Source organism: Humulus lupulus, chromosome 1, assembly GCF_963169125.1.
Source record: "Humulus lupulus chromosome 1, drHumLupu1.1, whole genome shotgun sequence".
Lineage (NCBI taxonomy): Eukaryota > Viridiplantae > Streptophyta > Magnoliopsida > Rosales > Cannabaceae > Humulus > Humulus lupulus.
This window is the reverse complement of record NC_084793.1, coordinates 39,006,057-39,029,595: the sequence shown is the minus strand read 5'-3', so window position 1 is coordinate 39,029,595 and position 23,539 is coordinate 39,006,057. Positions and strand designations below refer to the sequence as shown.

The window sequence follows — 23,539 nt, the reverse complement described above, 5'->3', positions numbered from 1 at the left end:
GTCGTTGATTTGACTCCGTGTCGTTGGCCAAATCAAGGGTCAGCACATACATTTTATAACTTAAATAAAATTTAATTAAACTTAAACTCATTTATTAGAATAATATCATATTAAACATATAATATAATCTACTATCAATTAGCAACAAATTGCTTTTAAAAAAAACAAGCAAGAAACTTAAATTTAAAATTCACCTATAATATTTAATATTACATTAAATATATAATATATAATCTCTTGTTGTCACTCCCAAATTAAAAAATTAGAACAAACATAAACTTAAACAAAAATAAATAAATTATTTAATTAAAATAGGATATTTATTTGAAATTTATATGACATTAATATAAATTTAATAAAAATAATTAATAAATTCTATAAATAAAACTAAGGAAACGTGTATTCCACGTTACTTGTATTTAATATTTTATAACATATCAATTAGAATTAGAATTTTAGAATAATTAGTGAAAATATATAATTTTTTCACTATACTTTAGAATATGACATTTATTTTATAATTTTTTTTTTTTTTTGCAACATAGTTTTCTATAGGGTGTTGAGTTTTTTCAATAAACTTGAGTGGAATGTATATGAAATGTCTTTTTATCAAGAAAAAATGATTATTATATAAAATAACTATAAAACAAATATTTTCACAAACACTCTTATTAGTAGGTAAATCTAAAATAAACAAAGTTTTAGATTTTTATTTATTTATTTTGAAGGGTTTGGAAAATATATAACTCAAATATATTTTTTTAAATATAACTTTCTTTCTTTTTTTGAGAAAAGACCAATTTGATATATACGAGTTTTGATGCAATATATTAGTCTCACTCAATATTCTCTTAGAATTTCTTTCAACCAAGGGAAGTCATTATCTATCTACAATACTTGCTTAGTATCTAATCCAAAAAATAGCACTTGTAAAGACGAAAAATAAGTATAATATCTTTAATAACAAGGAATTTAATTGACAAAAATAATTTTTTTATTAGGAGAGCAAGAAAATATATTTGTACAATGTTTTTTTTAATATATATAATTTTGTACAAAATGATATTTCTATCCACTTGCTTGGTTTTTACAAAATACATAACATTAATGATATATAATTGTGTATGGTGGGATGAGACATGTGCGAGAGGGTTTCCAAAATGGTTAGTTGGTTGGTTGATCTGATGAGTTATGTTAAAATTTGAAGAAGAGGACAAAAAAGTGAATTTCCCGAGGAAGAGAAAAATGGGAAAAGGGTTGATGGGAACAAAATAGTGAGTGGTGGGGACATGCAATTAACGTGGCGCCCTGGGGTTGCTTCCTTCCGGATCAAAATGCTCCACTGCTACCACACACACGACACAACTACTGCGACGCCGCGCCCCAACCGCCCAACCTCTAACTCTTCTTAACCCTTTTCTCTCTTTCTGCCCCCCTATTCTAGTTACCGGAGATAATGGTGAACAATTCTCATCCTCAACACCCAAACTCTTTTTAACTCACTTCACTTCTATTCTCATACTCACTAACCCCAACGCTCTGCAACCGCCGGAAACCGTTCCCCGGTCACCCCTCCACCTACTCACTGAAGATGACATTTCTCAGCTCACCCGCGAAGATTGTCGCTGTTATCTCAAAGACAAAGGTCCCATTTTCTCTCTCTCTCACTCTCATTCTCTCATTTATGCCATTTGCACGCGTTTCAAGCGGTGCGTGAGGTGTTTTAACGTGAACTCAAAACACAAGGATGAGAAAGCCGTCGTGGAACAAATCTCAGGCGATCCAGCAGGTTATATCGCTTAGAGCTCTCCTCGAAACGATGTCTTCATCTGACTCCAACCTCCACCTTAACGCCGCCTCCGCCGCCCTTCAAAACGTGTGCCTTCTCTTCTCTTCTCTTCTTTTCTTTGTTGATCCCAATTAGGTTTTTTATAATCCTTTCTTTACGTAATAACAAAGCTTTATTTTATTTATTTTCTTTTTTTGGGTTCAACATTCTATAGAAAAATATATATTATATACTATTTTATTAAATAAATTACACGAAAAATAATGTATGCCCCTTCAGATTCCGATGCCCTGGATAGTCGAATGTTGGCGTTTGAGGAAGAATCGGTTCCGAATCGGCCTTATGATTCCACAAAACCCGTTTTATTGGCCCAAAACACTGCTCCTGAAAACGACAGCGTTTCACCCCGGTATTCCTATAAAACCCTTCTTCCTTGTGTTTGCTATTATTATGGTAAATGTGCTTACTTTTGTATTATTATTATTTTTAGTTATTATACTTTGTTAGAAAAAAAAAATGGGAGTTCAATTTAGGGGTCAAAAATAAGAAAAATAATTACAATACTATGCAATTGCTAGTGTATCTAATAATTTGAGATCTTGACCTTGGAGATGGGAAAAAGGAAAAAAGAGATTGTGGTGTTCACTGTTGGGTCAGCAATTTAGAAAGGAACGATTCCATAAATGGGTTGAGCGTTCTTAAGCGCACTTTGAAATGTCGCTCAATTGATGGCATATATACGTCCAAGTCCCAATATAACAGATGCCCACTTACTTACTTTTATTAAGAAATCCGAGTCAAATAAATTTTGTAACAGTATGGTGGAAGTAACCAATGAGCCAGTTGTACAGATGAAAATTTTCTAGTGGGAAAGTCAATGTGTATGATGATATCTCAGGTGATAAGGTATTGGGTCATCATATTTTTTTTTTAATAATTTAAAAAAAGGCAAAATTGTTGAAGGTACACTGGCATTCTTATTGATTGACTGCTCTCCATTTCCAGGCCAGTATAACCATGCAGCTTGCTGCAAGTCCACTCTTTCTGCCTCATACAGCTCCATTTGATGTAATTACAACGCTTTGGCCCTTTCAATGCCACTTAGGCGGGTATCAATTTGCATTCATTGGGTCCAGCTTCTCCAGCTGCAATCTTCCCAAGGCTGCAAACAGGTACATTTTACAGGCTATTGAGGTTTTGTCCTCTTACAAAGTCAACTCTTAGATACTACTGTTCTAATGGGTTGTATTGAGAGTTAAACAGAATATTGAGCTGTGTAACTAAGGCATTGTTAGCTTGCATTGCACGGTAGAGTTGAGAACAGAATAATTTGTGGTACTTTTAATAGCCGTTTTGAGTAGTAATCCATTTATGTGAGCTTGTGCTTAAAACGGTTTTGTAATACTTCAACAAAATTTCTCCTGACATATGTTGCTGGGGAAGTTGCAGAAAAAGATGAGTTCCATAGAGAAGGAATCAGCAAAACTCTTGAAGACAACCCCGGAAAATGCTTCTTGTCTTCCCATTGAGCTTTCCCCTTTTGTATTCTAAGAGGGTAAAAACTTGTGTACGTAAGTGCTAACCTTATCTTTTTTCTTGTAATGACCAATGAAAACGAAATATTTGACCTCTTAATTTGCCCCATTCATCTTTTTCCATTGTTCTTTTTGGCTTGCGCTCTCTCATTGTTGGGTTTCCTTTTTGGGTTATTTCTTGCCGAATTATAGAAGCGTTGTCAAGTAGAAAAACTTCAGTCCAAAGGTATCTTGAGAAGCGAAAAGACAGGTATCATCATTCACTGAATTAAACGAACTTCTTGAAAGTCTAATTTACCTACAGAAATGTTGCTTGGCTCTTTGTTCTCACATTCTTGTTAGTTGAAGGCACAAGAGGTAGGTAGCATTGCCGCCTCTCACTGGCTTGGACATCTACTTAAACCATGTCGTTGTAGATCAAAAGCCAAACCAGCAACGGAACCAGAATGGAGCTTACTCACCCTCCCAACCTAGACAGCCTCAGACACCTACCAGGAGCAACTCAATTGAAAATAGTAACAAAAAATGGAAATGTCCACAAGACACAACCAAAAGGTGGTAAATTCTTCTAATCCTTTCACCTTTGCATTGATAACTTTACTGCTTGAAATTGGTATAAACGATGCACTCACACACAACTACCTATCCTTAATGCTGGTGCTGAAATGATATATGATGTTGAATGATTTATTGTTGTTGGTTTTTCAGATGGGCAAGAAAGTCGAGAATGGTGATCAATGATGGTGCATGGTGGTTTGGTATTTAATGATTACTGGTTGACTTCATGGAACCAACACTTTCCTAAAAATGTAGTCTCTCCTAAAAAAGAGCTCTTTACCGGAAGAGGGTTGGTACTTCTTTTCAAGTAGTTAGATGAAACCAAGATTTCAGTGCTGCATTAACTTTATGTTTTTGGAATCTATTAATATTCATCTTTGATGATAATTGATGTGTTATGAAAAAGAGGTTTCATCGGTGTTACTGTGCTTGGCTCCTTACGCTGCTCAAAAGCCAATCTAAATTGGAAAGCAGTGAATTTGTGAATTCTTGAAAATTTTAGCACAAATTCTCTTCTGTAAAAAATGCAATCCTCTCACTAGTCAGTGGTCACTACTAGGCACATTTTGAGCTTGGGCTGAAGTGAATATTGGGCCAAGTGGTCGTCATCAGGGCCCATCTTGAGCATGTATAAGCGTCAAGTAGCCTAAGATGGTTCCTCCTCTACATGTCATGGCCAAAATCATTCCACTGAAGACGGAACCAAAAAGATTGAAGTCCTGAAGCAGAAGACTGAACCAGGGACCAAAGAGAGAACGGATAACGATATTTTTGAATTGAATGGTGAAAATTTAGTCAAATCAGCTATTAATGATATGAATGTAATTGAACCTATGCTGGCGTATTTAATCCTTTTTTTCATCATAAATGATTGATTTTGGCAATCAAATCCTTACCCACCACAAAATTGCTCATATTTTTCTCCCAACTATTTTAGTGTCCAACGAATAATTTCTCAAAAAAATGTCCCACTCTCCACTTAATCACTAGGCACCACAGCGCAACCCACCTCACCTCACCTTAATCCCATTCAACAAACAAAACAATGTTGTTTATATGCTAATTCTAGTGTATTCCTTTTTGTCACCATCAAAGTCTTCTATGTTTGCCTTTAAGAGTAGTAGTAACTTTCCTCAACCGGTGAGCCAATTTGGTTAGTCTCCCTTTATCTCTAAACTAAATTGGAAGTTTACCTTTTGAAATTTACAAATTTGAAATGCCCCATATAAAAAATATGTGACCCAGATAGTCCAATAATAGGTTTCGATGAAATGACATGCTTCTTTTTTAGAGAAAAGAAAAGGATACGCTTCCTAACACGCGAGAAAAAAAAAAGTGATTGAATGAAGATAGTGATTTATAGAGAGATAATGAGATAGCTTTCTTTCCTTTATTTTGAAGTTTGTTTTGAGGTTTTTCTTTGGTTTGTGTTATGACCCTACTACTCAAGCAAGCCCACAAACAAAGGAGTTTTTTTTTTTGGTTGACATTAGATTAGAAAAGAGAGAAAAAAAAAAACAGAATTGGAAATTGTAAAAAATTGAGAGGGAAGGACATTTTGGTAATTTGCGTTCTATTTTCCCGAGAATTCAAACGCGAAAACATCGGTAGTATTTATTGAGCTGGATTTTTTGATTTTACGAAGAACGAAAAGAAGCATGTGCTTTGGTGTCACTTGTTTGATAATAACACAAAGAAAAGAGTGTGAGAGAGAGAGAGAATGTCTTACATGCAAAACACTCATACAAATTACAAAAACTTCACTGTTACAAACGCACTCCTAAAACAAATACAACGCAGGTCAGATTAGTGGACCCCACAATTTAATAATAATTATAAAAAGGTGTCGTTTCAGAATCTTTCAAATTATATAGCCGATCTTCTCGACTCAATTTTTTTTTTTCAAATTTGTAAAAAAAAAAACTAGTCGTGTTAAACATAATTAATGGCTCCAACTAAATAGGATATAAAACTGACCACCTTACTGTTTCAAAATAACAAAAATCTGACGAATATCGTATCACATAATATAATGTAATCTTTATTTCAAGGAAAAAATAAGAGAGTAAACGTCACCGACCGAAGTGGGTCCCCTTGTTATGGCAGAGCACATTATGATTAGGTTCACTACTTCTTCATCTATATGATAAATCATATCATATCAAATATATGTATATATGAGAATGAGGTGAGACTATATCTATCTATCTAATATATATTATAATAATATATGGTATGAGCCAAGCTGAGCCAAGTGGTTTGTGTCTCCATTTGCGTACATTGTTAATTGATTCACACTTACCATTATTTAGTTTGACAGACCCCATTTCACAAAGGACAATTATTGTTCCAAAATTATACTACTTACTTACTCCACACTACACCCTTTATTAAAAATATATATTTATTTCGAAAGGTTTATTTATAATATGGTTAATTATTAAATTTAACCATATTTGTAAAATGATCCTTGGATTATCTTATAATAAGTCTTAACAATTTTAAGGAGTTATTAATATGATTAATTGATTTAATTTCTTATAATTAAATTCTTAAATTTGATAATACCAGCAATTAGTTTTGTTTTATTACATTCATAACAAAGTTTATCATTTTAAATTGGTAGAATGAGACAAAATAATTACAATTTATAACAAATTTATGTAATATAATAATTGGAATTTTTTATTAGTAAATAAATGTATTCTCACTGAAAATAATAAAATGAAGAAAATTTTAAGATTTAGAAGTAATGATTAATTCAATTAATTATAGTCAAGTATCGAAATAGTAGAAAAAAGATTTGAAGTCCATTTTACTAATTAGCCACCCATTACCAATATTTTTATTTAATATTTTTGTTGGTGTTTATTGTAATGGGAACACTTTTTTTGCATTATTATTATTGTTATTTATTATAAAATTTATAATATATGAGGGTCAGACGCAACCAACCAAACCAACAGTTGCTGTGATTTTCGACTTTTGGGCCTCTTAACTTAACGGAAGGAAATAAAGAAAGGGAGAGAGAAAGAAACGAAAAAAAGAAGCTTTCCCTTTTACCAAACAACAAATGGTAGGAAAAGAAAAGTTAAAGTATGAATTTTTATTTGGATTCCATTACTTTGATCTATCTCATTTCATCTCATCCTCTCTCTGCTCCTTCTTCTGTGATGCGGGTTCTGCAAATTCGAGCTTAAACTGAAAAGGTTCTCTCTTAACTCTGCCTCTCTCTTGTTTGTTTGTGCTATTTTGGCGTTTTTAATCGGAGGTTTGGGTCGACCCTGTTCAGGATTTCGCCACGTTTCTGGTAGAGATCATTGCGTAACCGTTGGGGGAGTTTGGTCTTCTTGTGGGCTGTCTTTTTTCTTTACTTCATTTTTTTTTTTTACTGAAGAAGCTTATGAAATTTTGTTGTAAACTAGAGTTCATTTATGCGAATTTCAGAATGAAGAGGAGGCAAACTCTCAGAAGATTGTACCTTTTTGGTGGGTCATAAAAAACCTTAATTTATACTTTTTTTTCTTAGGAAATTTTGGTGAGCACCCACTTATTGGCAGAAGTCGATTTTAATTTTTTAAGTGTTTGTAAATTTCAATTTCATTTTTAAAAGAATAGTGTTCCTGGATGGGAACAAGATGTCATCTCAGGAATAGTAGATTTGAGATCAGTGGTAGTCCCTTGTTTATTTTATTGCGGTAGTTTTCTTCTCTCTTCTTTGCTCCATATATATTTTCATTTGCTCTAGTTTTTGAGAGGAAAACCCAAAAGGGTATTGTGGAGATCTGGGATTTGTTTAATCTGTTATGCCCCATGAGGACTTTCTTTCCCTCTGAATCATACAAAGACACTCAGCTCAACGCTCTCAATCCACAGTCTTGGCTCCAGGTTGAAAGAGGGAAAGCTATTAAAGTTTCATCACCCCCTCCTTCTACTTCTACTTCTTTCTCCTCATCCATGTAAGTCACTTCTTTTTCAAAATAAATATTTATAGTCAATAAAAACACTGAATCGATATGCTAAAGCTTTCTTTTTTGCTTTCTTTTTGTGATTGGTGTGGTCAAATTATTGTAGAGAATCTCTTATCAAGGTCCCTGAGCCTTCCATACTCCCTTTTTTTAAACCTGCTGATTATGTTGAGGTCTTAGCTCAAATTCATGAAGAACTTGACTCTTGTCCTCAACAAGAGCGGTCGAATCTCTACTTGTTACAATTCCAGGTCTTTAGGGGCCTTGGAGAAATCAAACTGATGCGGAGAAGCCTACTTGCTGCTTGGCAGAACGCCAGCACTGTTCATGAAAAACTTGTTTTTGGAGCATGGTTAAAGTATGAGAAGCAAGGGGAAGAGGTTATAGCTGACTTGCTCGCCACTTGTGGTAAATGCGCACAAGAGTTTGGCACCATAGATGTTTCTTCTCAGCTTCCTTTTGAGGTAAATACAAGTTCCTACGAGACCGTGTCCGTGAATGGGAACCAAATTTTGACAAATGTTGTTTTTAGAATTGGAGATGAAAAAATAGTTTGTGACAGGCAGAAAATATCAAGTCTTTCAGCTCCATTTCATGCCATGCTGAATGGGTGCTTCTCAGAATCACTATGTGAAGACATAGATTTGTCTGAAAACAATATCTCTGCATCCGGTATGAAGGTAATCAGAGAATTCTCGGTGACCGGAAGTTTGAGTGGAGCCCGGCCACATCTTTTGTTGGAAATATTAGTTTTTGCAAATAAGTTTTGTTGCGAAAGGCTCAAAGATGCGTGTGATAGGATACTTGCATCTTTGGTGTTGTCTAGAGATGATGCTGTGGAGCTCTTGGACTGTGCTCTGGAGGAAAATTGCCGTGTCCTTGCTGCATCTTGTTTGCAAGTTTTTTTAAATGATCTTCCTAATTGTATAAATGACAGTCGAGTGGTGGAGATATTCCGGCATGCTGATAGGCAGCAGAGATTGATCATGGTTGGACCGGCATCATTTTCGCTCTACTGTTTATTAAGTGAAGTTGCTGTGAACCTTGATCCTCGTTCAGATACAACAGTTTGCTTCCTTCAACGGCTGGCTGAATTTGCTGAAAATGACCGGCAGAGAATGCTGGCTTTTCATCAGTTGGCATGTGTGAGGCTCATGAGAAAAGAGTATGACGAAGCAGAACGTCTCTTTGAGGCAGCTTTAAAAGTAGGACATCTTTACTCTGTTACGGGTTTAGCTAGACTAGCTTGCATTAAGGGTAATAAACTTTGGTCTTACGAGAAACTCAGCTCTGTAATTTCCTCAACTCCCCCGCTTGGATGGATGCATCAAGAAAGGTCATTATACTGTGAAGGTGATAAGAGGTGGCAAGACCTTGAGAAAGCAACTGAATTGGACCCAACTCTTACTTACCCTTACATGTTTCGTGCTGCTTCCTTGATGCGAAATGAGAATGTTCAAGCCGCACTTGCCGAAATTAATCGAATCCTTGGATTCAAACTGGCATTAGAATGCCTGGAGTTACGGTTTTGTTTCTATCTAGCTCTTGAGGATTACCAATCTGCTATTTGTGATGTTCAAGCGATTCTTACACTCTCCCCAGAGTACAGGATGTTTGAGGGACGGGTGGCAGCATCCCAACTTCGAACACTCGTCCGTGAGCATGTGCAAAATTGGACAACTGCAGATTGCTGGCTGCAACTGTATGACCGGTGGTCATCTGTGGATGATATTGGATCACTCTCTGTTATCTACCAGATGCTTGAATCTGATTCAGCCAAAGGTGTCCTGTATTTTAGACAGTCGTTGCTTCTCCTCAGGTATGATCTGGGTTGAGTTGTTATTGTATACTGATTTAGTAACGTGTACGAAGAAAAGAATACCTGGAGATTTATATAATACATTAACATCAACATTAACTTATTGGTATGTTTTTTTGGTACTCAGCGATCTAAATGAGTTTATTATCTTTATGAATACTAGGAGATTTGTACAGTACATTAACATCAATATTTCTAAATATAGCATATTGTTATGTTATTTAGTACTCAACAATCTATTATGTCCAAGTCTAACCCAATAATAGTTTGTGGTAGTGGTAAAAATATGTGCCCCTGAATATAGTTATTTCTGAATTATGTGCTGTCAAGCCTGCTTCCAAGAAATATGATAATATAAGTTGGGAGCATATACGGTCCCAGCCATCTAGTATAACTGCTTTAAATCCTGTTTTTGGCCTCATGCTCCATTTTTGAACAGTTTACTTTTTCTTGGGCTCCTTCCTTTTGTAGCCACCAAATTCTCTAGAAGTCTTATGTCTTTCGATGATCAGGTTAAATTGTCCTGAAGCAGCCATGCGGAGTTTGCAGTTAGCTCGTCAGCATGCATCCAGTGACCATGAACAGCTTGTGTACGAGGGTTGGATCTTATATGATACAGGTCATTGTGAGGAAGGACTTCGAAAAGCTGAGGAGTCTATTAAAATCAAGAGATCTTTTGAAGCCTTTTTCCTAAAAGCATATGCATTGGCTGATTCTAGCCAAGACCCATCTTGTTCATCATCAACTGTTATTTCTCTACTTGATGATGCCTTAAAGTGTCCCTCAGACAGGCTACGAAAAGGCCAGGTATGCTTTCACTGTCATCTTGTTTCTTATTTCTTTTGTTTTTCTTTTGCTGGAATAGAAATGGAATTTGTGTATTCTAATAAACTCGAGTCTCCACCTGCATTGCTGTGATAGTTTCTTTATACCATAGGTTGGTTGACTGATTAATTGTACTATTAGGTTGACAAACGGAAAGAAGTAAATAACATGTTATCTAGAGAAAATTAGAAGAGACACAATAAAAATTGGCACCATAGTAATTAGGGAAAAATGAACGGTGCCCTTAAATTTTATACAGTTGCTGATTGGAAATAAGAACTGCGGTGGTGTTTCGGTTTTTAGGAGATTTGTTTGTGAGTGAAAAATGCAGATTATCTGAAAGAAATCAACGATTAACAATCTTTTAATATATATATATATATATTTATATTTGTTTACTATGCTGGTTTGCAGAATAGGTTATGTATTGTTAAAGGGTCTACTGGGAAAATACAAGTTTAAATTTCGTGGTTTGTTCTTCGACAGACAAATGAAAATTAGGAGGTTGAAAGTTTTTTCTTTTTTTAGAATTGTATATTTTGGATGCTTAGTGATAAAATCCCTAGGAAGGAAATGACTCAACCTTACTACATGGCACTGAACATTTCTGACCTTTTCTACCATTCAATTTTCATTTGCTAGGCACTCAACAATCTTGGCAGTGTTTATGTTGACTGCGGGAAGTTAGATTTGGCAGCTGAATGCTACACGGAAGCTCTTAACATTCGGCATACTCGAGCCCACCAGGGTCTAGCACGGGTGCATTCTATCAAAAACAATAAGACTGCTGCATATGAGGAAATGACTCGATTGATTGAAAAGGCCCAGAACAATGCTTCTGCTTATGAGAAGAGATCTGAATACTGTGATCGGGAACTCACCAAGGCAGATCTGGAAATGGTTACGCTGTTAGATCCACTTCGGGTTTACCCTTACAGATATCGAGCTGCAGGTGAGTTCTCTAGTCCATAACCTATTAAACTTTCTGAACACAATGCCCCCTGATAGTTTAATATAGTTAAGTCTTTTTCTTAGCATAATTGATACGATACTGCCTAAAACATGATTTGAGTAACTACTTGTTGACCCTGTAATACAAATAACACTGCCAAGGTCACTATCTGTTGCAGTGTATGACATCCAAGTTTTTTTTTAACGAAATTTATATTTGAGGCCTCCACTTATTGTTTACCTATATTTTACATTTGGAAAAAAAAACCCTTACTTTAGCTGTTAATGAAGTTGATCTGCCTTCATGATTGCAACAGTGTTAATGGACAGCCACAAAGAACAAGAAGCGATTGCTGAACTGTCTAGGGCAATCGCATTCAAAGCAGATGTTCATCTTCTACACTTGAGAGCCGCATTCCATGAACATATTGGGGATGTGTTGGGTGCTTTGCGAGACTGTCGAGCTGCCCTCTCTGTGGACCCAAGTCATCAAGAAATGCTGGAACTTCAGAGTCGTGTAAACAGCCACGAGCCATGAATTGTAGGGCTTCAAAAAAAAAAGGCTCAAAAGAAAATGTATCACCATGTATATTAGCAGCAGCATGTGCATGCAAGGTACATGTCATATGCATTCTGTTTTTATGGGGTCCAAGTTTTGGTAAAATATTTTGGTAACATTATTTATCATGTGCAACCATGTTTCCATCGTGACATTATTGAATTCATATGAAGATGCCACCAGAGCATGTATATTCATCAAGAATGTTATGGAACTAACTCGCGTCAATAGATCAAACTAACTTGACATAGTAGCCTAAATGCATTAAACTAACCTTCGCCCCTTGAAAGAAAATGGAAAATTAGATAAAGTACAGTTCCTCAACGCGTTCCAGTAACTTAAGGCAATCAATCTCCATCACCAAGTATAATAAAATTCACAATTAATTATATCTTGTCATCTCTGGAATTCGTCTCTCCCATTCTAAATATCTCAACTTGTGTCTCTGGGAAATATTAATACCTAGTTACACATGAACTCTTCAATTGCAATCATATTCAACAATTACATCTGAAACCTTTTTTTTATATATATAAAGTTAAAAGAGCTATGATTTGCATGCTGAGTTACCGAAACAACAACAAAAGGGGTGGTGGCGCAGTTGGCTAGCGCGTAGGTCTCATAGCAATAAGAGTGATCCTGAGGTCGAGAGTTCGAGCCTCTCTCACCCCATTTTTCGTTTTTCTCAGTATTTTTTTTTAAAAAAAAAATCCCTAGAATGCAAAACTAATACCTTTATGCGGCCTGATAAGAGGGACTCATTCTTTGGGAGGAGTTTTGAAATACTGATGCTGCAAAGCCTCATCTACGGTTAATCTATCCTCCTGCAATTCAAATAAAAAGACTTGTTAGTCGTAAATTTTTCATACGTCCTTACCATTCCTAGAACAATAAAAAAAATAAAAAAAGTCTAGCTAGTTTGACAGTAAATTATATACGTTCACGCCCAAATAAGTCTAGGCAATAGTTGAAATGCATATCACATTCTTATTGTTCTTTGTCCATACATAAAATAATACATGTATGCATGGAATTTTTAGATTCTATAATAAAATGTAATGGATGCAACTAGTCATACAAATCTATCATAAGTCTATATATTACCCAATCCCAATTAATATTTCTAAGGTGAAAAAAGTACTGCACAGCTACAGAATGTAAGAACTTACAGGATCCCAAAGCAAAAGATCTCGCACTAGCCGCAGAAGCCAAACATTATTGAACCTGTAGAAATTAAGAAAATGAGTCTGGATGCGCAAACAACACCAAGTTCAAGACAGATAATGAGGGAGAGAGGGTATCATCTAGCTTCTAAAACTAACCCTATTTTAAGTGGATCTCTACTCCTTATTTGATAGGAAAAAAACTCTTCTGAGCATTTCCAGGAAGCTGGTGATACTCCAACCTGATTGTAAGAGATTTACCATGTTAGGCACTTGCAAAACCAAAACTATCTGCATAAGGCTAATTTGATTAAGATCAAAGGTTTCAATGGAGAAGAAATTGGATAAAAGAAAAAAATGACATAGCCTTTACAACAGACCACCATTTGAGCTATAACATTGGAGATTAAAGCAAAATCCTAACTGTTTACTCATAATTAGTAATGAATGGAAAATTGGTCGATTTCAGACCTGTAATGCTATTTAGAAAGCAAAGCTAACCGCAAAATTTAAGTATGTTAAATTGATACATCACTATCAATCAGAAATTTGTAACGAGATAATGTATAATACTTTCGACAACAAGAAGTAGAATAATTTTAAATAACAATACACATCTAACAGCAGAGCACAAAAACATCAAATCAATTACTATGCATGTTTCACCAATGAAAATATGTCTACAAAATATCTCAGAAGAGTCATGATGTTTCCCCTGAAGACGTGTGGTAATAATTTAGACAAAATCTGATATTAAGATGGTTTATATCTTGAATGAATAAGATGGTACACTTACTCGGTCCATTGTTCTGTGAAGTTTTGAAAAATCCCCAGGGACTAAAATACACAGCTCCATGAATGACCTAAGTCTGGCACCACAAAATAAAGGAAAAAAGAAAAAAAAAGTCGTAATCATCAACCTTGAGAGCCATACTTACCACAATATACTAAACAAGTATCTAGATTAGGATATTAGGAACAAAACTTACTTATATGCAAGCTCTTTTAAATCTACATTCCAACCCAGGAGATGCTGATCTAAGAGAGCTCGTGTATAAGCACTAATCTGAAAAACATTAGGTGATCCCAAGGTCAACTCTAAGATCACAACACCAATGCTCCACATATCATACCTGTCAAATTTACCAAATGAGCATTTTCAGCAGGGTAAACACAGGCACCCACACTATAATAAGATGTGTGGACTATTTATTCCTTATTACATCAACTGAAAGATAAATCTAATGTCAGTTCTAAAAATGCCACATACTTCAAAGTTTTGGTCATTGGCCCCTGGTGCCAACTAGAATTCAGTAAAGCTTCAGGAGGAGCATACTCATTAGTTTGTTCAGCTCTGGAAAACACACAAAAACCATATATATCGTGAATAATACATGGAAAAGGAAATATTTATGGATCACAACAGAAATAGCCACCAAAGTACACAACTTACTTAGAAGGTCCTAAAGAACCATATAAATGCTTCAGCGTAAACTCGTCCATAGCACTTCCAAAGTCAATTATGCGCCTAAAGATTTGAGAAAAAGAAACTATAATAACATAAAAATAAATAAATAAAAAACCACAGAAAAAACTTGTGACAAAAAAAAATTACACATCAAACAAATAGGAAGGAAAAAAAAGACAAAGCAATGCATTGCTAAAAACAAATTCAAAACATGAAAATAACTTTATTGACTCGCAACGCCGTAATCTAATGCTAACCAATTATCGTTTTTGTTACAAGGAAAATTAACAAGCACACATGAACTATTGTAAATTCAGATAATTACGTAATCTAATGCTATCCAATTATCGGTTTTGTTACAAGGAAAATTAAAAAGCACACATAAATTATTGTAAATTCAGATAAATAAGTACACAAATTTATCCTACTGAAGATATTAAAAAATAAAGTGGCAAAGAAAAAACGGTCTGCTCCAGCATTATTATACTCCAACTCAAGAGAATACAGTCATCAAGTGAAATAAGACCATTAGAAGCTTTGACCATGTAGCTACAGCTATTACATAAAACATAATAAAGCCATGCAATGCAATTTACATTACATTTTACTAGTGAAGTTATCTTCTCCTTTTGGAATTTCATTCAAACATCTCCCTGTTTTCTGATCTTCGAAGCATATCACCATATTCCCTACAGAAAAAGGAAAAAAAAAATCATGAATTATAAATCTGAAAGGGGAAAAAAATACCTTCTTTTCTTTTTAAAATAAATGTCCAAGGCCATGTTTTATTTGTATAATGAATTGCCAGAAATAAATATCGGATTCAACTATCCTAACAAAGGTTAAAGATACTTTTTTTAAAAAGTCGTCTTAATATTCACAGTAAGTCCATCTGCTTTTAAGTGAACAAAAGGCAAGATTATACAAATATAAATTATAAAGCTGTAGAAGAAAGTAGAGCATTGTCTCACCAGGTTTGATATCCCTATGGGTGATATTGCGATCATGACAGGACTTGACTGCCATTAACTGACAAAAAAAAATATCACATATTGAAAAGATTGCACACAATATTCACTGCAGTTAGATTTCTTTTTAAAAGAAAGCAATCAGACAGTATTCAAGCAACTGTTACAAACAAAAGCAACCTTGCTACAAAATAGTTAGACAAAACAACATTCTTACAAACAGCTTTCATTCTAGAAAATTAAAATAAATTCAGCATCCGTCAAAGACGTGTCATCATCTTATATGCCAAACAATATTGTTACTAGGATTACCCAATCCAAGCAACAATTATACAAGAGAGCAGTACGTAAAATCAACTACCTATAATAAAGAATCATAAAAGGCTCAAATGAAAATGATTTATTGCAGACATACCAACTGCCATATAAGACTCTGCGTTTCCTTATGTCCTGCTTTTGTTGTCTTCAACCAATGCCACCATTTAGAAGGATACAACATCTGAGCATACTTCTCGTTGTCAGCCCTTTCCTCATTGCCATTCTTATCTGCTTCTTTCAGACTATATAAAAGCTTTGACAATGACACACCCTCATAATGAAATACAAGCCATATTTCGTTAGATCGGGATTCAAAAGATTCTACAAATCTAGCAATATGATGCAAACCTTCTTCATAGAAACCCATTTGCGGGCTAAACTTATCTTGAATTATATTTTTGAAGCTCCAACTGTTTCCTATTTCATGTGCCATATATTCATTTGTTTCTATTATGTCATAGAAACCTAAACATGATGTTTTTGGGAAACTGCCTAAAGCTCTGGCTGGTGGCAAACCTCCAAGACACTTTGAAGCATTTAGAAAAACTTCTCCAAAATGCCTCTCTCGTAGACCACTCAGATAAACAGCAGTCCCTTTCTCCACCTGTTTATGTAATCAACTATTCAGATGCTGCCATTTAGGCATAAACACTTGAAACTTATGTCAAAGGAATTTTATCCCTTTAACATACAGAAGAATAGTAATTAACATCTTAAAGACTTATAGTCAATGTAAGAAAGTACTTTTTGGTCATAAACCATTTTCCACAAGTAAAAAGATGAAGCAAGACCGTAAGAATGTCTTGGAGGATTCCAAAGCATATCTATTGGAAGGACAGCAAAGTCTTGAAAAGTTTAAGGCTAAAACATAATATAGAACTGTAAGTTTATAGAAATTTACATGATGAGTACTTATTGTCAATGGAAATTCCCATAATAATGAGCATACATACTCAAGTGAAGAATTATGTCAAACAATTGAAACAAACCAAAGCTTAAATCTTAGATTAACAAAAAATTGCAAGAGTCACACCAGCTGTAGAAAGGTGAATAATGAAACGATAATAATTACCATATGTTTCGAAACAAAAAAAATTGTCATCAAAATAGTTACGATTATACATTTCAAATTGAACAAGTTGTATTTAAAATAATTACCATTATACGTTTCAAAACAAACAAGTTGTCTTCAAGAGAACCAGATTGACCATTGTGACCAGATGAGCTACTATTCTTGGTTTTTGAATCAAATGGGATAGAATTAAACGAGACATTGTTTTCTCTGCCATTGAAGTCTGAAGAGTTGCTGCCTTCATGAAAATTCCAATGAAAAGCCATCCATACCTCACCATATGATCCCTGACCGAACCTCTTCTTTAAAACATAGCTAGCAAAACGAAGAAAGTGTGTGTTAGATACAAGCAAAAGCATTAATTCACATAAAAAAGGATAAAGACTATAAAATAATTGGCACAACCAAACGTAATTTTTTTTAAAAATATCTGTCACGCCAAACCCCTATCACCCTAAGAATCCATAATTTAGTGCCACAACCACATGCACTATTTGAGAAATAGATTGGGATAAAGAAATAGGCATTAGTGCCACTGCCAATAAAATATTAAAAGCGTATCAAAATTAAGAAGATATTTATACCTTAAGCTAGGAATTTCAAATTCAGAAGATCCATTTTTTGAATCAGAACCATGAATAGGAATTGATTCAAGAAAACCAATGAAACTTGAAAAACCTTCTGGATTTATGCACTGATCTTTGGCACCATCAGCATTCACTCCATAATGCAAGCACAGATTATGGTCATGATATAGATTTACAGATCCACCTAAGATAAAAAAAAAAGTGAATATTAGCACTATCGTAAAAAAACAACATACCAACATGAAGAAAATTTATGGTAAGGACTATCATGCAGCAGGATCTTATGACAAAGTTAGTTACTGAGTGTATTTGTAAATAACACCACCCCCAAATGATAAGTTGAATTACAAGGTGAAGTTAAATCAACAAAACAAATCGGAAGAGAAGTTCAAATAGCCTCACAAACTATATGCCTAACGATAACTATGTACAAATATATATTAAGGTTTGTGGCTCCATGAAATTAAATAGCCAGAATAATACACCATTAACACCTTTACTTACTAAAACTGTGGTCCAGGGACCCAGGGAGTGCCTTAGGTTTGGCATAATTTCCATGGTTAAACTTTTCAGCTTGCAACGTGTAATCTGTGAGTTCAGCAAGGTTTTCAGCTAAATAAAACGAGCCAATATACCCCTGTTTCCTTTCTACCTAAAACAAGAAAAGCAGCCAATATCAGTTTTCCAGACTAAGCGACATCAAGTGAACCAGTGAATAATATCAAAAGAAGTCCTCATTATGCAAATAGAAAATATTTTTACTTCAACTGAAATATTTCTAGTGCTTTAAACTAATCATGATAATATTAAATCATTCAAACAAAATGGCCAACTGGAAATAGAATATCATACAGAAAAATTTCGATTCTTATCACTCTAAAATACATAAAAATAAATAAATAACTGTGCACTACTTAGCTAAAACAGTTCAGCAAAATGATTGTTTTGTACCAAAAAACAGCACCTATATTTTATGAGATTAAAATTTAACTGCAAAATGTATTTTAAGATAACAATATGCCACGATCTTTCTTCAAAAAGGATGAAATGAAACTTTTCATAAAAAGTATATAAACTGGGTGGATCATCGATTACTGTCAAGATCCCTAAATGGTACTGCCGTTGACACCTATCAACACAAAACTGCCCCATAAAGACTACATGAAAACAGAATGTGTTGGTATTAACCCCAGAGGGACTCAAATTGCATTGTGAGATAAATCCAATTAAAAGATAAATCCATATGCCTAATACATGAGCATAATAAGAACATGTTCTGATAAGAAAAGAAACCAATAAATCTTATGCTGTTAGCCTTACCAATAACCTCTCAAACATGGTCATAACTGGATGAGCAGGCTTCACATGCACTATCTCCGATCCGATCTCATTGACTGGAGAAGATGACAAAAATGTAAATAGGAATATATATTCTTTAAAAAGAGAAAATTTTATCTATGGTACAAGATAAAAACATGATAGTGAAAATTCGCTGTAAACAGCAAACAAAAAATCGAGATTTTCAATTTCTATCATGTAATTATAATCAGAAAGGTGAAAAAGCAGGGACACACCTGAGAAATCGTACGTGGACCTCTGCAACCCTGATGCTGGGGAAACTTTGTCTCCTTTGTTTAATCTTTCCAATGGAACAACAACAGTTGCCACATTATCCATACTGCCCTTTTCAAATGCATTGTTTACTATGCAGTCAGCTAATGAGTAGGAACATGAAGTAGAGAGCTCTGATCTACGGTGATCGTGATTTCGTACTTCCCATATCAAGTCACAAACATCTTGTAAGCTTAATTTCTCAAAAAGTCCATCAGATGCAGCCACCAGATAGCTATCATTTGCAGTCAGTGGTTGCCAATCTGTCAATTCTGGTGCAGATATAACACCATAGCTGAAACGAGTTTAGCAAAAAAACTGAATGAGTATTCTGTCATAAATTAAATAAGATGGCAGGATGATAAAAGCAAGACTTTCAAAATTGATCATTCTTTGACAACACTTCCGAAGTGAAACAGGATACTGGGAACATAAGAAGGATGGAAATGCTTAGATATAAATCCACAACTTCAAACCTCACCTTTTAAAGGAAACATCACCAATTGCCCGAGAAATAGCCAGCTGACCATTGACTCGAGGCACACCACCCCATTCAAGAACATAACCACCAGCATTTTCAACCCGGAATCTTTCATCATCTCTGTTGGGATGATGATCTCTTGTTAATTCTTTCACAGAAAAATGCAACGATCCACTGGAGGAAGGCGACCTAGAGTTTAAAACATTTCTTACATGTGACATAGCACCATTACGTCTTTCCTGCCTATTTAACTTTAAATAAGTGGCTGCAGTTCAAAAGCACCAAAAAAATGTCATGATAAATTGTACTCATAATGAAATGTATCATGACATGGTAAAGTGTAAGCAACATTTGCGAGGGGACAAAATGAACAGTTGATTTTTAGCCAAAGTATGACCTTTAGCCTCTGCAGCTGACTGGAATTTTTCAGAGCACAGAAAGGCTTTTGAATCTCCAATATTAGCAACTAAAAGTTGACCATCTGCTAATAGAATAACTGTGGCTGTTGAACCAGACTCCAGATTCTTTCTAGATGCTTCCTTCATGACTCAATTGGATTGAAGTCAATACAATAGAAAAAGCATGAAATACTATGCAAAACAGTTTTGCAACAAACATGTAACAAATATAACATGCCTTAGTAAAAATTGCATCAATGTCATTGATTGCTCTCAACAATGCCTCCTTCAAAATTACCAAGTGAGGAGCATCAACAAAATTCTCTGACAGTGAAGTCTTAAACCTGAAATAATATTGATATATTGAAAATACAACATTAATACAGTAGACCCCAAAGAAAAACATGAAATAAGATACATGCAAACTTGCCAACAAACAAAGAGTCTTAATATTGGAGAAAAATAAATAGGAGACGTACATATAACATAGCCAATAGGCAGTAATTGCACAAGAGCCAGGCTGTGCTTCAAATTACACTCATAATATAACAGTACAGAGTATGACATAATGAATAAATGACACATCTTTAAACATTTCTTAGCTGCCATGAGAAGTTAATCTTCCAATCTAATAATGATGCAATGGGAACAACTCTATTAATTATTAGTGTGTTCTAATTTCATACATATTGTGCCATGAGAAGTTATCATGTGATATTGTCCAAAGTAATTTGCTTGCCGAATATAAAGATTCCAATCTAATTGAGGAAAAAAAAAAAAACCTCTAGTGATTGGTATCACATTCGTGTGCTATGAGAGTAAATAATCTCTCATACTTTTAACTCTGTAGCTAGGGGTGTTTCAAGTCAATGGATTGATAGTTCTAGTATTCATTTGATAGTTCTAGTATTCATTTGATATAGATAACCATCTAAACAGCAGGTTACAGAGAAAAGCACCTTTCAAGATCCAACCCATGGTGACCCAATACTTCATCCCAATTAAGCAATTGAAAAACAGTATCATCTTCATTACTCTTTAGCAATCCTCCAATGGATCTCTTGAATACAACAGAATACGTTGCATCAAGAAGAAAATATGTATGTAAGATGAAGTACTCCAATAAAAGCTTTGATGCCATCTCACTTGCTTCGGCACCATTGTGACCATCGAAAACAGCAACCACTCCGACATTTACCTCCTTAAGCCCTACTTTTCCTGCTTCAAGTATTTAGTATTCTAACATGATAATCACTTACTATATGAACAACCCAAATGAAAAAAGTCCTGAAATCAAAACATGTTTTACTAAATTTATAACTTCAATGATGTGATGGTTCATGTGGCAGTTAAATGTGTCGTAGAAAAATGCATACATTTAATACTAACTGGTTATATTTATAAAACTAGGTTTCTAGATAATTTATCAAGATTAGCACTACTCTTTCAAAAAAAAACTGAACACTCCCGCAGGCAACTTTCTTCCCACTATTTTCCCATCAATTTCTTCTAGAGAGGAAGTAAAAACCGCATGTAAGTTATATTTGAATTGCGCTGAAAGTATATACCATGACACTAGAAATTGAAGATATCAATGATGAAGTAAAAGATAAAACTCTTGTTTACGTGCTGAAGATTAAACACGCCAAAAAAAATCATAGTTCAGTGTATATTCCACAACCAGCATACACATACTAGAACTAAATTTAAATTATTCTAAAAATCCACGAAGCTCAAAACAATTTACAGAAAGAAAACCCTAATAGCAATGGAAATAAACGATATACACAATCACAATCATATATAGAGCTAAAAAAAGAAGTTTTATAGTACCGGGGAAAGGAATTCGAAGATCGAGAACGCAGAGAGCTCGATCCTCCTGAGAGTATCTTCGACCTTGAAGCATAGCCAATTGACAGGGCTCGGTGGTCCATGATTGAGAAGCGTAATAGGATTCGAAAGAGGAAAGCTTCCAGCGGGGGCATTTAGGGGATTGAAAAACAGCGGGAGCACCGCCTTCTCTATAGACCGTCAAACATGTCGACGATTCTCCAAAAGTGCGAATCGCCATGGCAAGAAGAAGAAGCCATATCGAGGATAGTAAATGAAAATTGAAGAGTGCAATCATTGAATAAAAAGGAAATTGGAAAATGCTTTCTCCAATTTATAATAACATCGCCATTGATGATGAGATGATTATTGAAGAAGAAGAAGATTGATCTTCTTTCCTTTTCCCTCCAAAACTCCTTTCCTTTTTCTTTTCTTCCGCTCTAACCGCCACCAACGGTAAACAAATTAGAAATTAGTAGTAAAATTTCCACAAAACAAAATTTGGGAGTTAATAGTAATTTTCACCATTTAAAAAATGGAAATTTTACCTAAAAGGTAAAATATATAACAATATAAACTTTTTTTATTGTCACATGACAATAATTATTTTCTACAAATCACGTTTTTTATGTTTACGTTATATGTTATTTTTATTACAAAAACCTCTTCCTTGTAATTTGTATTGATGAAGTCTATTTTTTTTTTTTAATTTTTTCTAGCAACTTCCCACTCTTTCCTCTTTCACTCTTCTCTTCATTTTATTTTTTTAATGCTCTACGATCACACTATTTTATTTCTGCTCCACGATCACATTAGTATCTTAATTTTTTCCCTAAAAATTGTGTTCTTCACGGTTATTAAAGCATTTAAGCTCATGTTCTTTGTTGTTATATATAGCATTATCTATCATCTATGGCTATATTACGATCGGAATCTTCTACTCCTTCTCCTTCTGTTAAAAAAATTCCAAAGTCTCCAAAGATTTCTAAACAAGCTTTGCTGATGGAGAATAAAACTTCTGTAAAGCAGATTGAAGAGAAACCAAGCTCTCATAACTTGCCCAAAGCTGAATCATCGAAATCCCAATCTCAGAAACGAAAGTTGGTTTATGATGTTGTTGAAAGGAGGAAGGTGAAAAAGGTGAAATCAAGCAAAGTTGTGGGAGATGATCTGAAGAAATTTGTTGTTAAGGTTTGCATGTTGTTTGTATTGTATTGTTTTGATGTTGGTTTTTAGGGTTTTAGTAATCTGCCCATTTTAAGTTTCTTATATCATCATGTTGTTTTGTTGTGTTATTGTTGTTGTTCTGTTTATATTTTATCGAATTTTATTGTGTGTTGCAACGTGATTTTCAGTTGAATGCAGATAATGTTTTTGTTTTAATGTTTGTTTGAAATTGCATTATAAGTTATTAATTTAATTTATAGTTTTAGTAATTTGTTTTCAGAGCTTATTTTTATTTTTTATTCTGTTTTATTATTGTTGTTTATAAGTTTTTTATTTGTTTTTGTTGTTGTTGTATGGTTGTTTTGGTGTTTTTTTTTTATTATTATTGTCTTTTTTTTATGTCCATTGTTGTTTATGTTATGTTTGTTTTGTTGTTTTATGGTTGTTTCATTACTATTTTTGTTATTTTATT

The 23,539-nt window shown here is 34.3% G+C and overlaps 2 protein-coding genes, 1 long non-coding RNA gene and 1 other non-coding gene across 17 annotated transcripts; 3 read left to right on the top strand and 1 right to left on the bottom strand.

Moving 5' to 3' along the window:
* Positions 1-1,123: 1,123 nt before the first annotated feature.
* Positions 1,124-4,750, top strand: LOC133791493 (uncharacterized). Of its 12 annotated transcripts, none has more exons than XR_009874188.1 (7): positions 1,135-1,876; positions 2,069-2,695; positions 2,795-2,961; positions 3,239-3,356; positions 3,517-3,574; positions 3,667-3,879; positions 4,033-4,750. It is a non-coding gene; the product is annotated as an uncharacterized LOC133791493 (long non-coding RNA). The 12 variants fall into 12 exon arrangements; XR_009874190.1 differs by having other exon boundaries at positions 1,136-1,876; positions 3,673-3,879; XR_009874184.1 differs by having other exon boundaries at positions 1,137-1,876; positions 3,239-3,360; positions 3,673-3,879.
* A 2,107-nt stretch (positions 4,751-6,857) lies between these two features.
* Positions 6,858-12,208, top strand: LOC133791480 (ETO1-like protein 1). 3 transcript variants are annotated; one of them, XM_062229414.1, is made up of 6 exons: positions 6,858-7,091; positions 7,330-7,841; positions 7,957-9,669; positions 10,182-10,476; positions 11,137-11,446; positions 11,763-12,208. In XM_062229414.1, the coding sequence occupies exons 2-6, from the start codon at positions 7,696-7,698 to the stop codon at positions 11,981-11,983; spliced, it is 2,685 nt and encodes an 894-aa protein (XP_062085398.1). In that variant the 5' UTR covers positions 6,858-7,091; positions 7,330-7,695; the 3' UTR covers positions 11,984-12,208. The 3 variants fall into 3 exon arrangements, with proteins under 3 accessions (XP_062085398.1, XP_062085389.1, XP_062085393.1); XM_062229405.1 differs by having other exon boundaries at positions 7,175-7,841; XM_062229409.1 differs by having other exon boundaries at positions 6,858-7,841.
* On the bottom strand, positions 11,503-22,358 carry LOC133791475 (uncharacterized). Its single transcript, XM_062229402.1, has 21 exons — positions 21,904-22,358; positions 21,030-21,288; positions 20,305-20,414; positions 20,070-20,207; positions 19,673-19,937; positions 19,155-19,486; positions 18,901-18,974; positions 18,085-18,232; positions 17,578-17,764; positions 17,080-17,308; positions 16,019-16,525; positions 15,607-15,664; positions 15,237-15,324; positions 14,621-14,695; positions 14,438-14,521; positions 14,157-14,300; positions 13,964-14,036; positions 13,327-13,409; positions 13,174-13,228; positions 12,738-12,828; positions 11,503-11,992 (listed from the first exon to the last, which is right to left on the bottom strand). Exons 1-20 carry the CDS (start codon positions 22,196-22,198, stop codon positions 12,763-12,765), a joined length of 3,270 nt encoding a protein of 1,089 aa, XP_062085386.1. The 5' UTR covers positions 22,199-22,358; the 3' UTR covers positions 11,503-11,992; positions 12,738-12,762.
* TRNAM-CAU (transfer RNA methionine (anticodon CAU)) lies at positions 12,591-12,676 on the top strand. Its single transcript is given in 2 exon segments — positions 12,591-12,628; positions 12,641-12,676. It is a non-coding gene; the product is annotated as a tRNA-Met (tRNA).
* Positions 22,359-23,539: the final 1,181 nt, after the last annotated feature.

What these genes read in the sequence shown, in the direction of transcription:
- LOC133791480 (XM_062229414.1), top strand. Translation starts at nt 7,696, where the DNA reads ATGAGGACTTTCTTTCCCTCTGAATCATACAAAGACACTCAGCTCAAC. An exon ending in ACAGGCTACGAAAAGGCCAG is followed by an intron (nt 10,477 to 11,136) that starts GTATGCTTTCAC and finishes TTCATTTGCTAG; the next exon opens with GCACTCAACAATCTTGGCAG. An exon ending in TTACAGATATCGAGCTGCAG is followed by an intron (nt 11,447 to 11,762) that starts GTGAGTTCTCTA and finishes TGATTGCAACAG; the next exon opens with TGTTAATGGACAGCCACAAA.
- LOC133791475 (XM_062229402.1), bottom strand. Translation starts at nt 22,198, where the DNA reads ATGATTGCACTCTTCAATTTTCATTTACTATCCTCGATATGGCTTCTT. An exon ending in AGAGTCTTATATGGCAGTTG is followed by an intron (nt 15,665 to 16,018) that starts GTATGTCTGCAA and finishes TTTTTTTGTCAG; the next exon opens with TTAATGGCAGTCAAGTCCTG. An exon ending in GATAACTTCACTAGTAAAAT is followed by an intron (nt 14,696 to 15,236) that starts GTAATGTAAATT and finishes TCAAATCTTTAG; the next exon opens with GCGCATAATTGACTTTGGAA.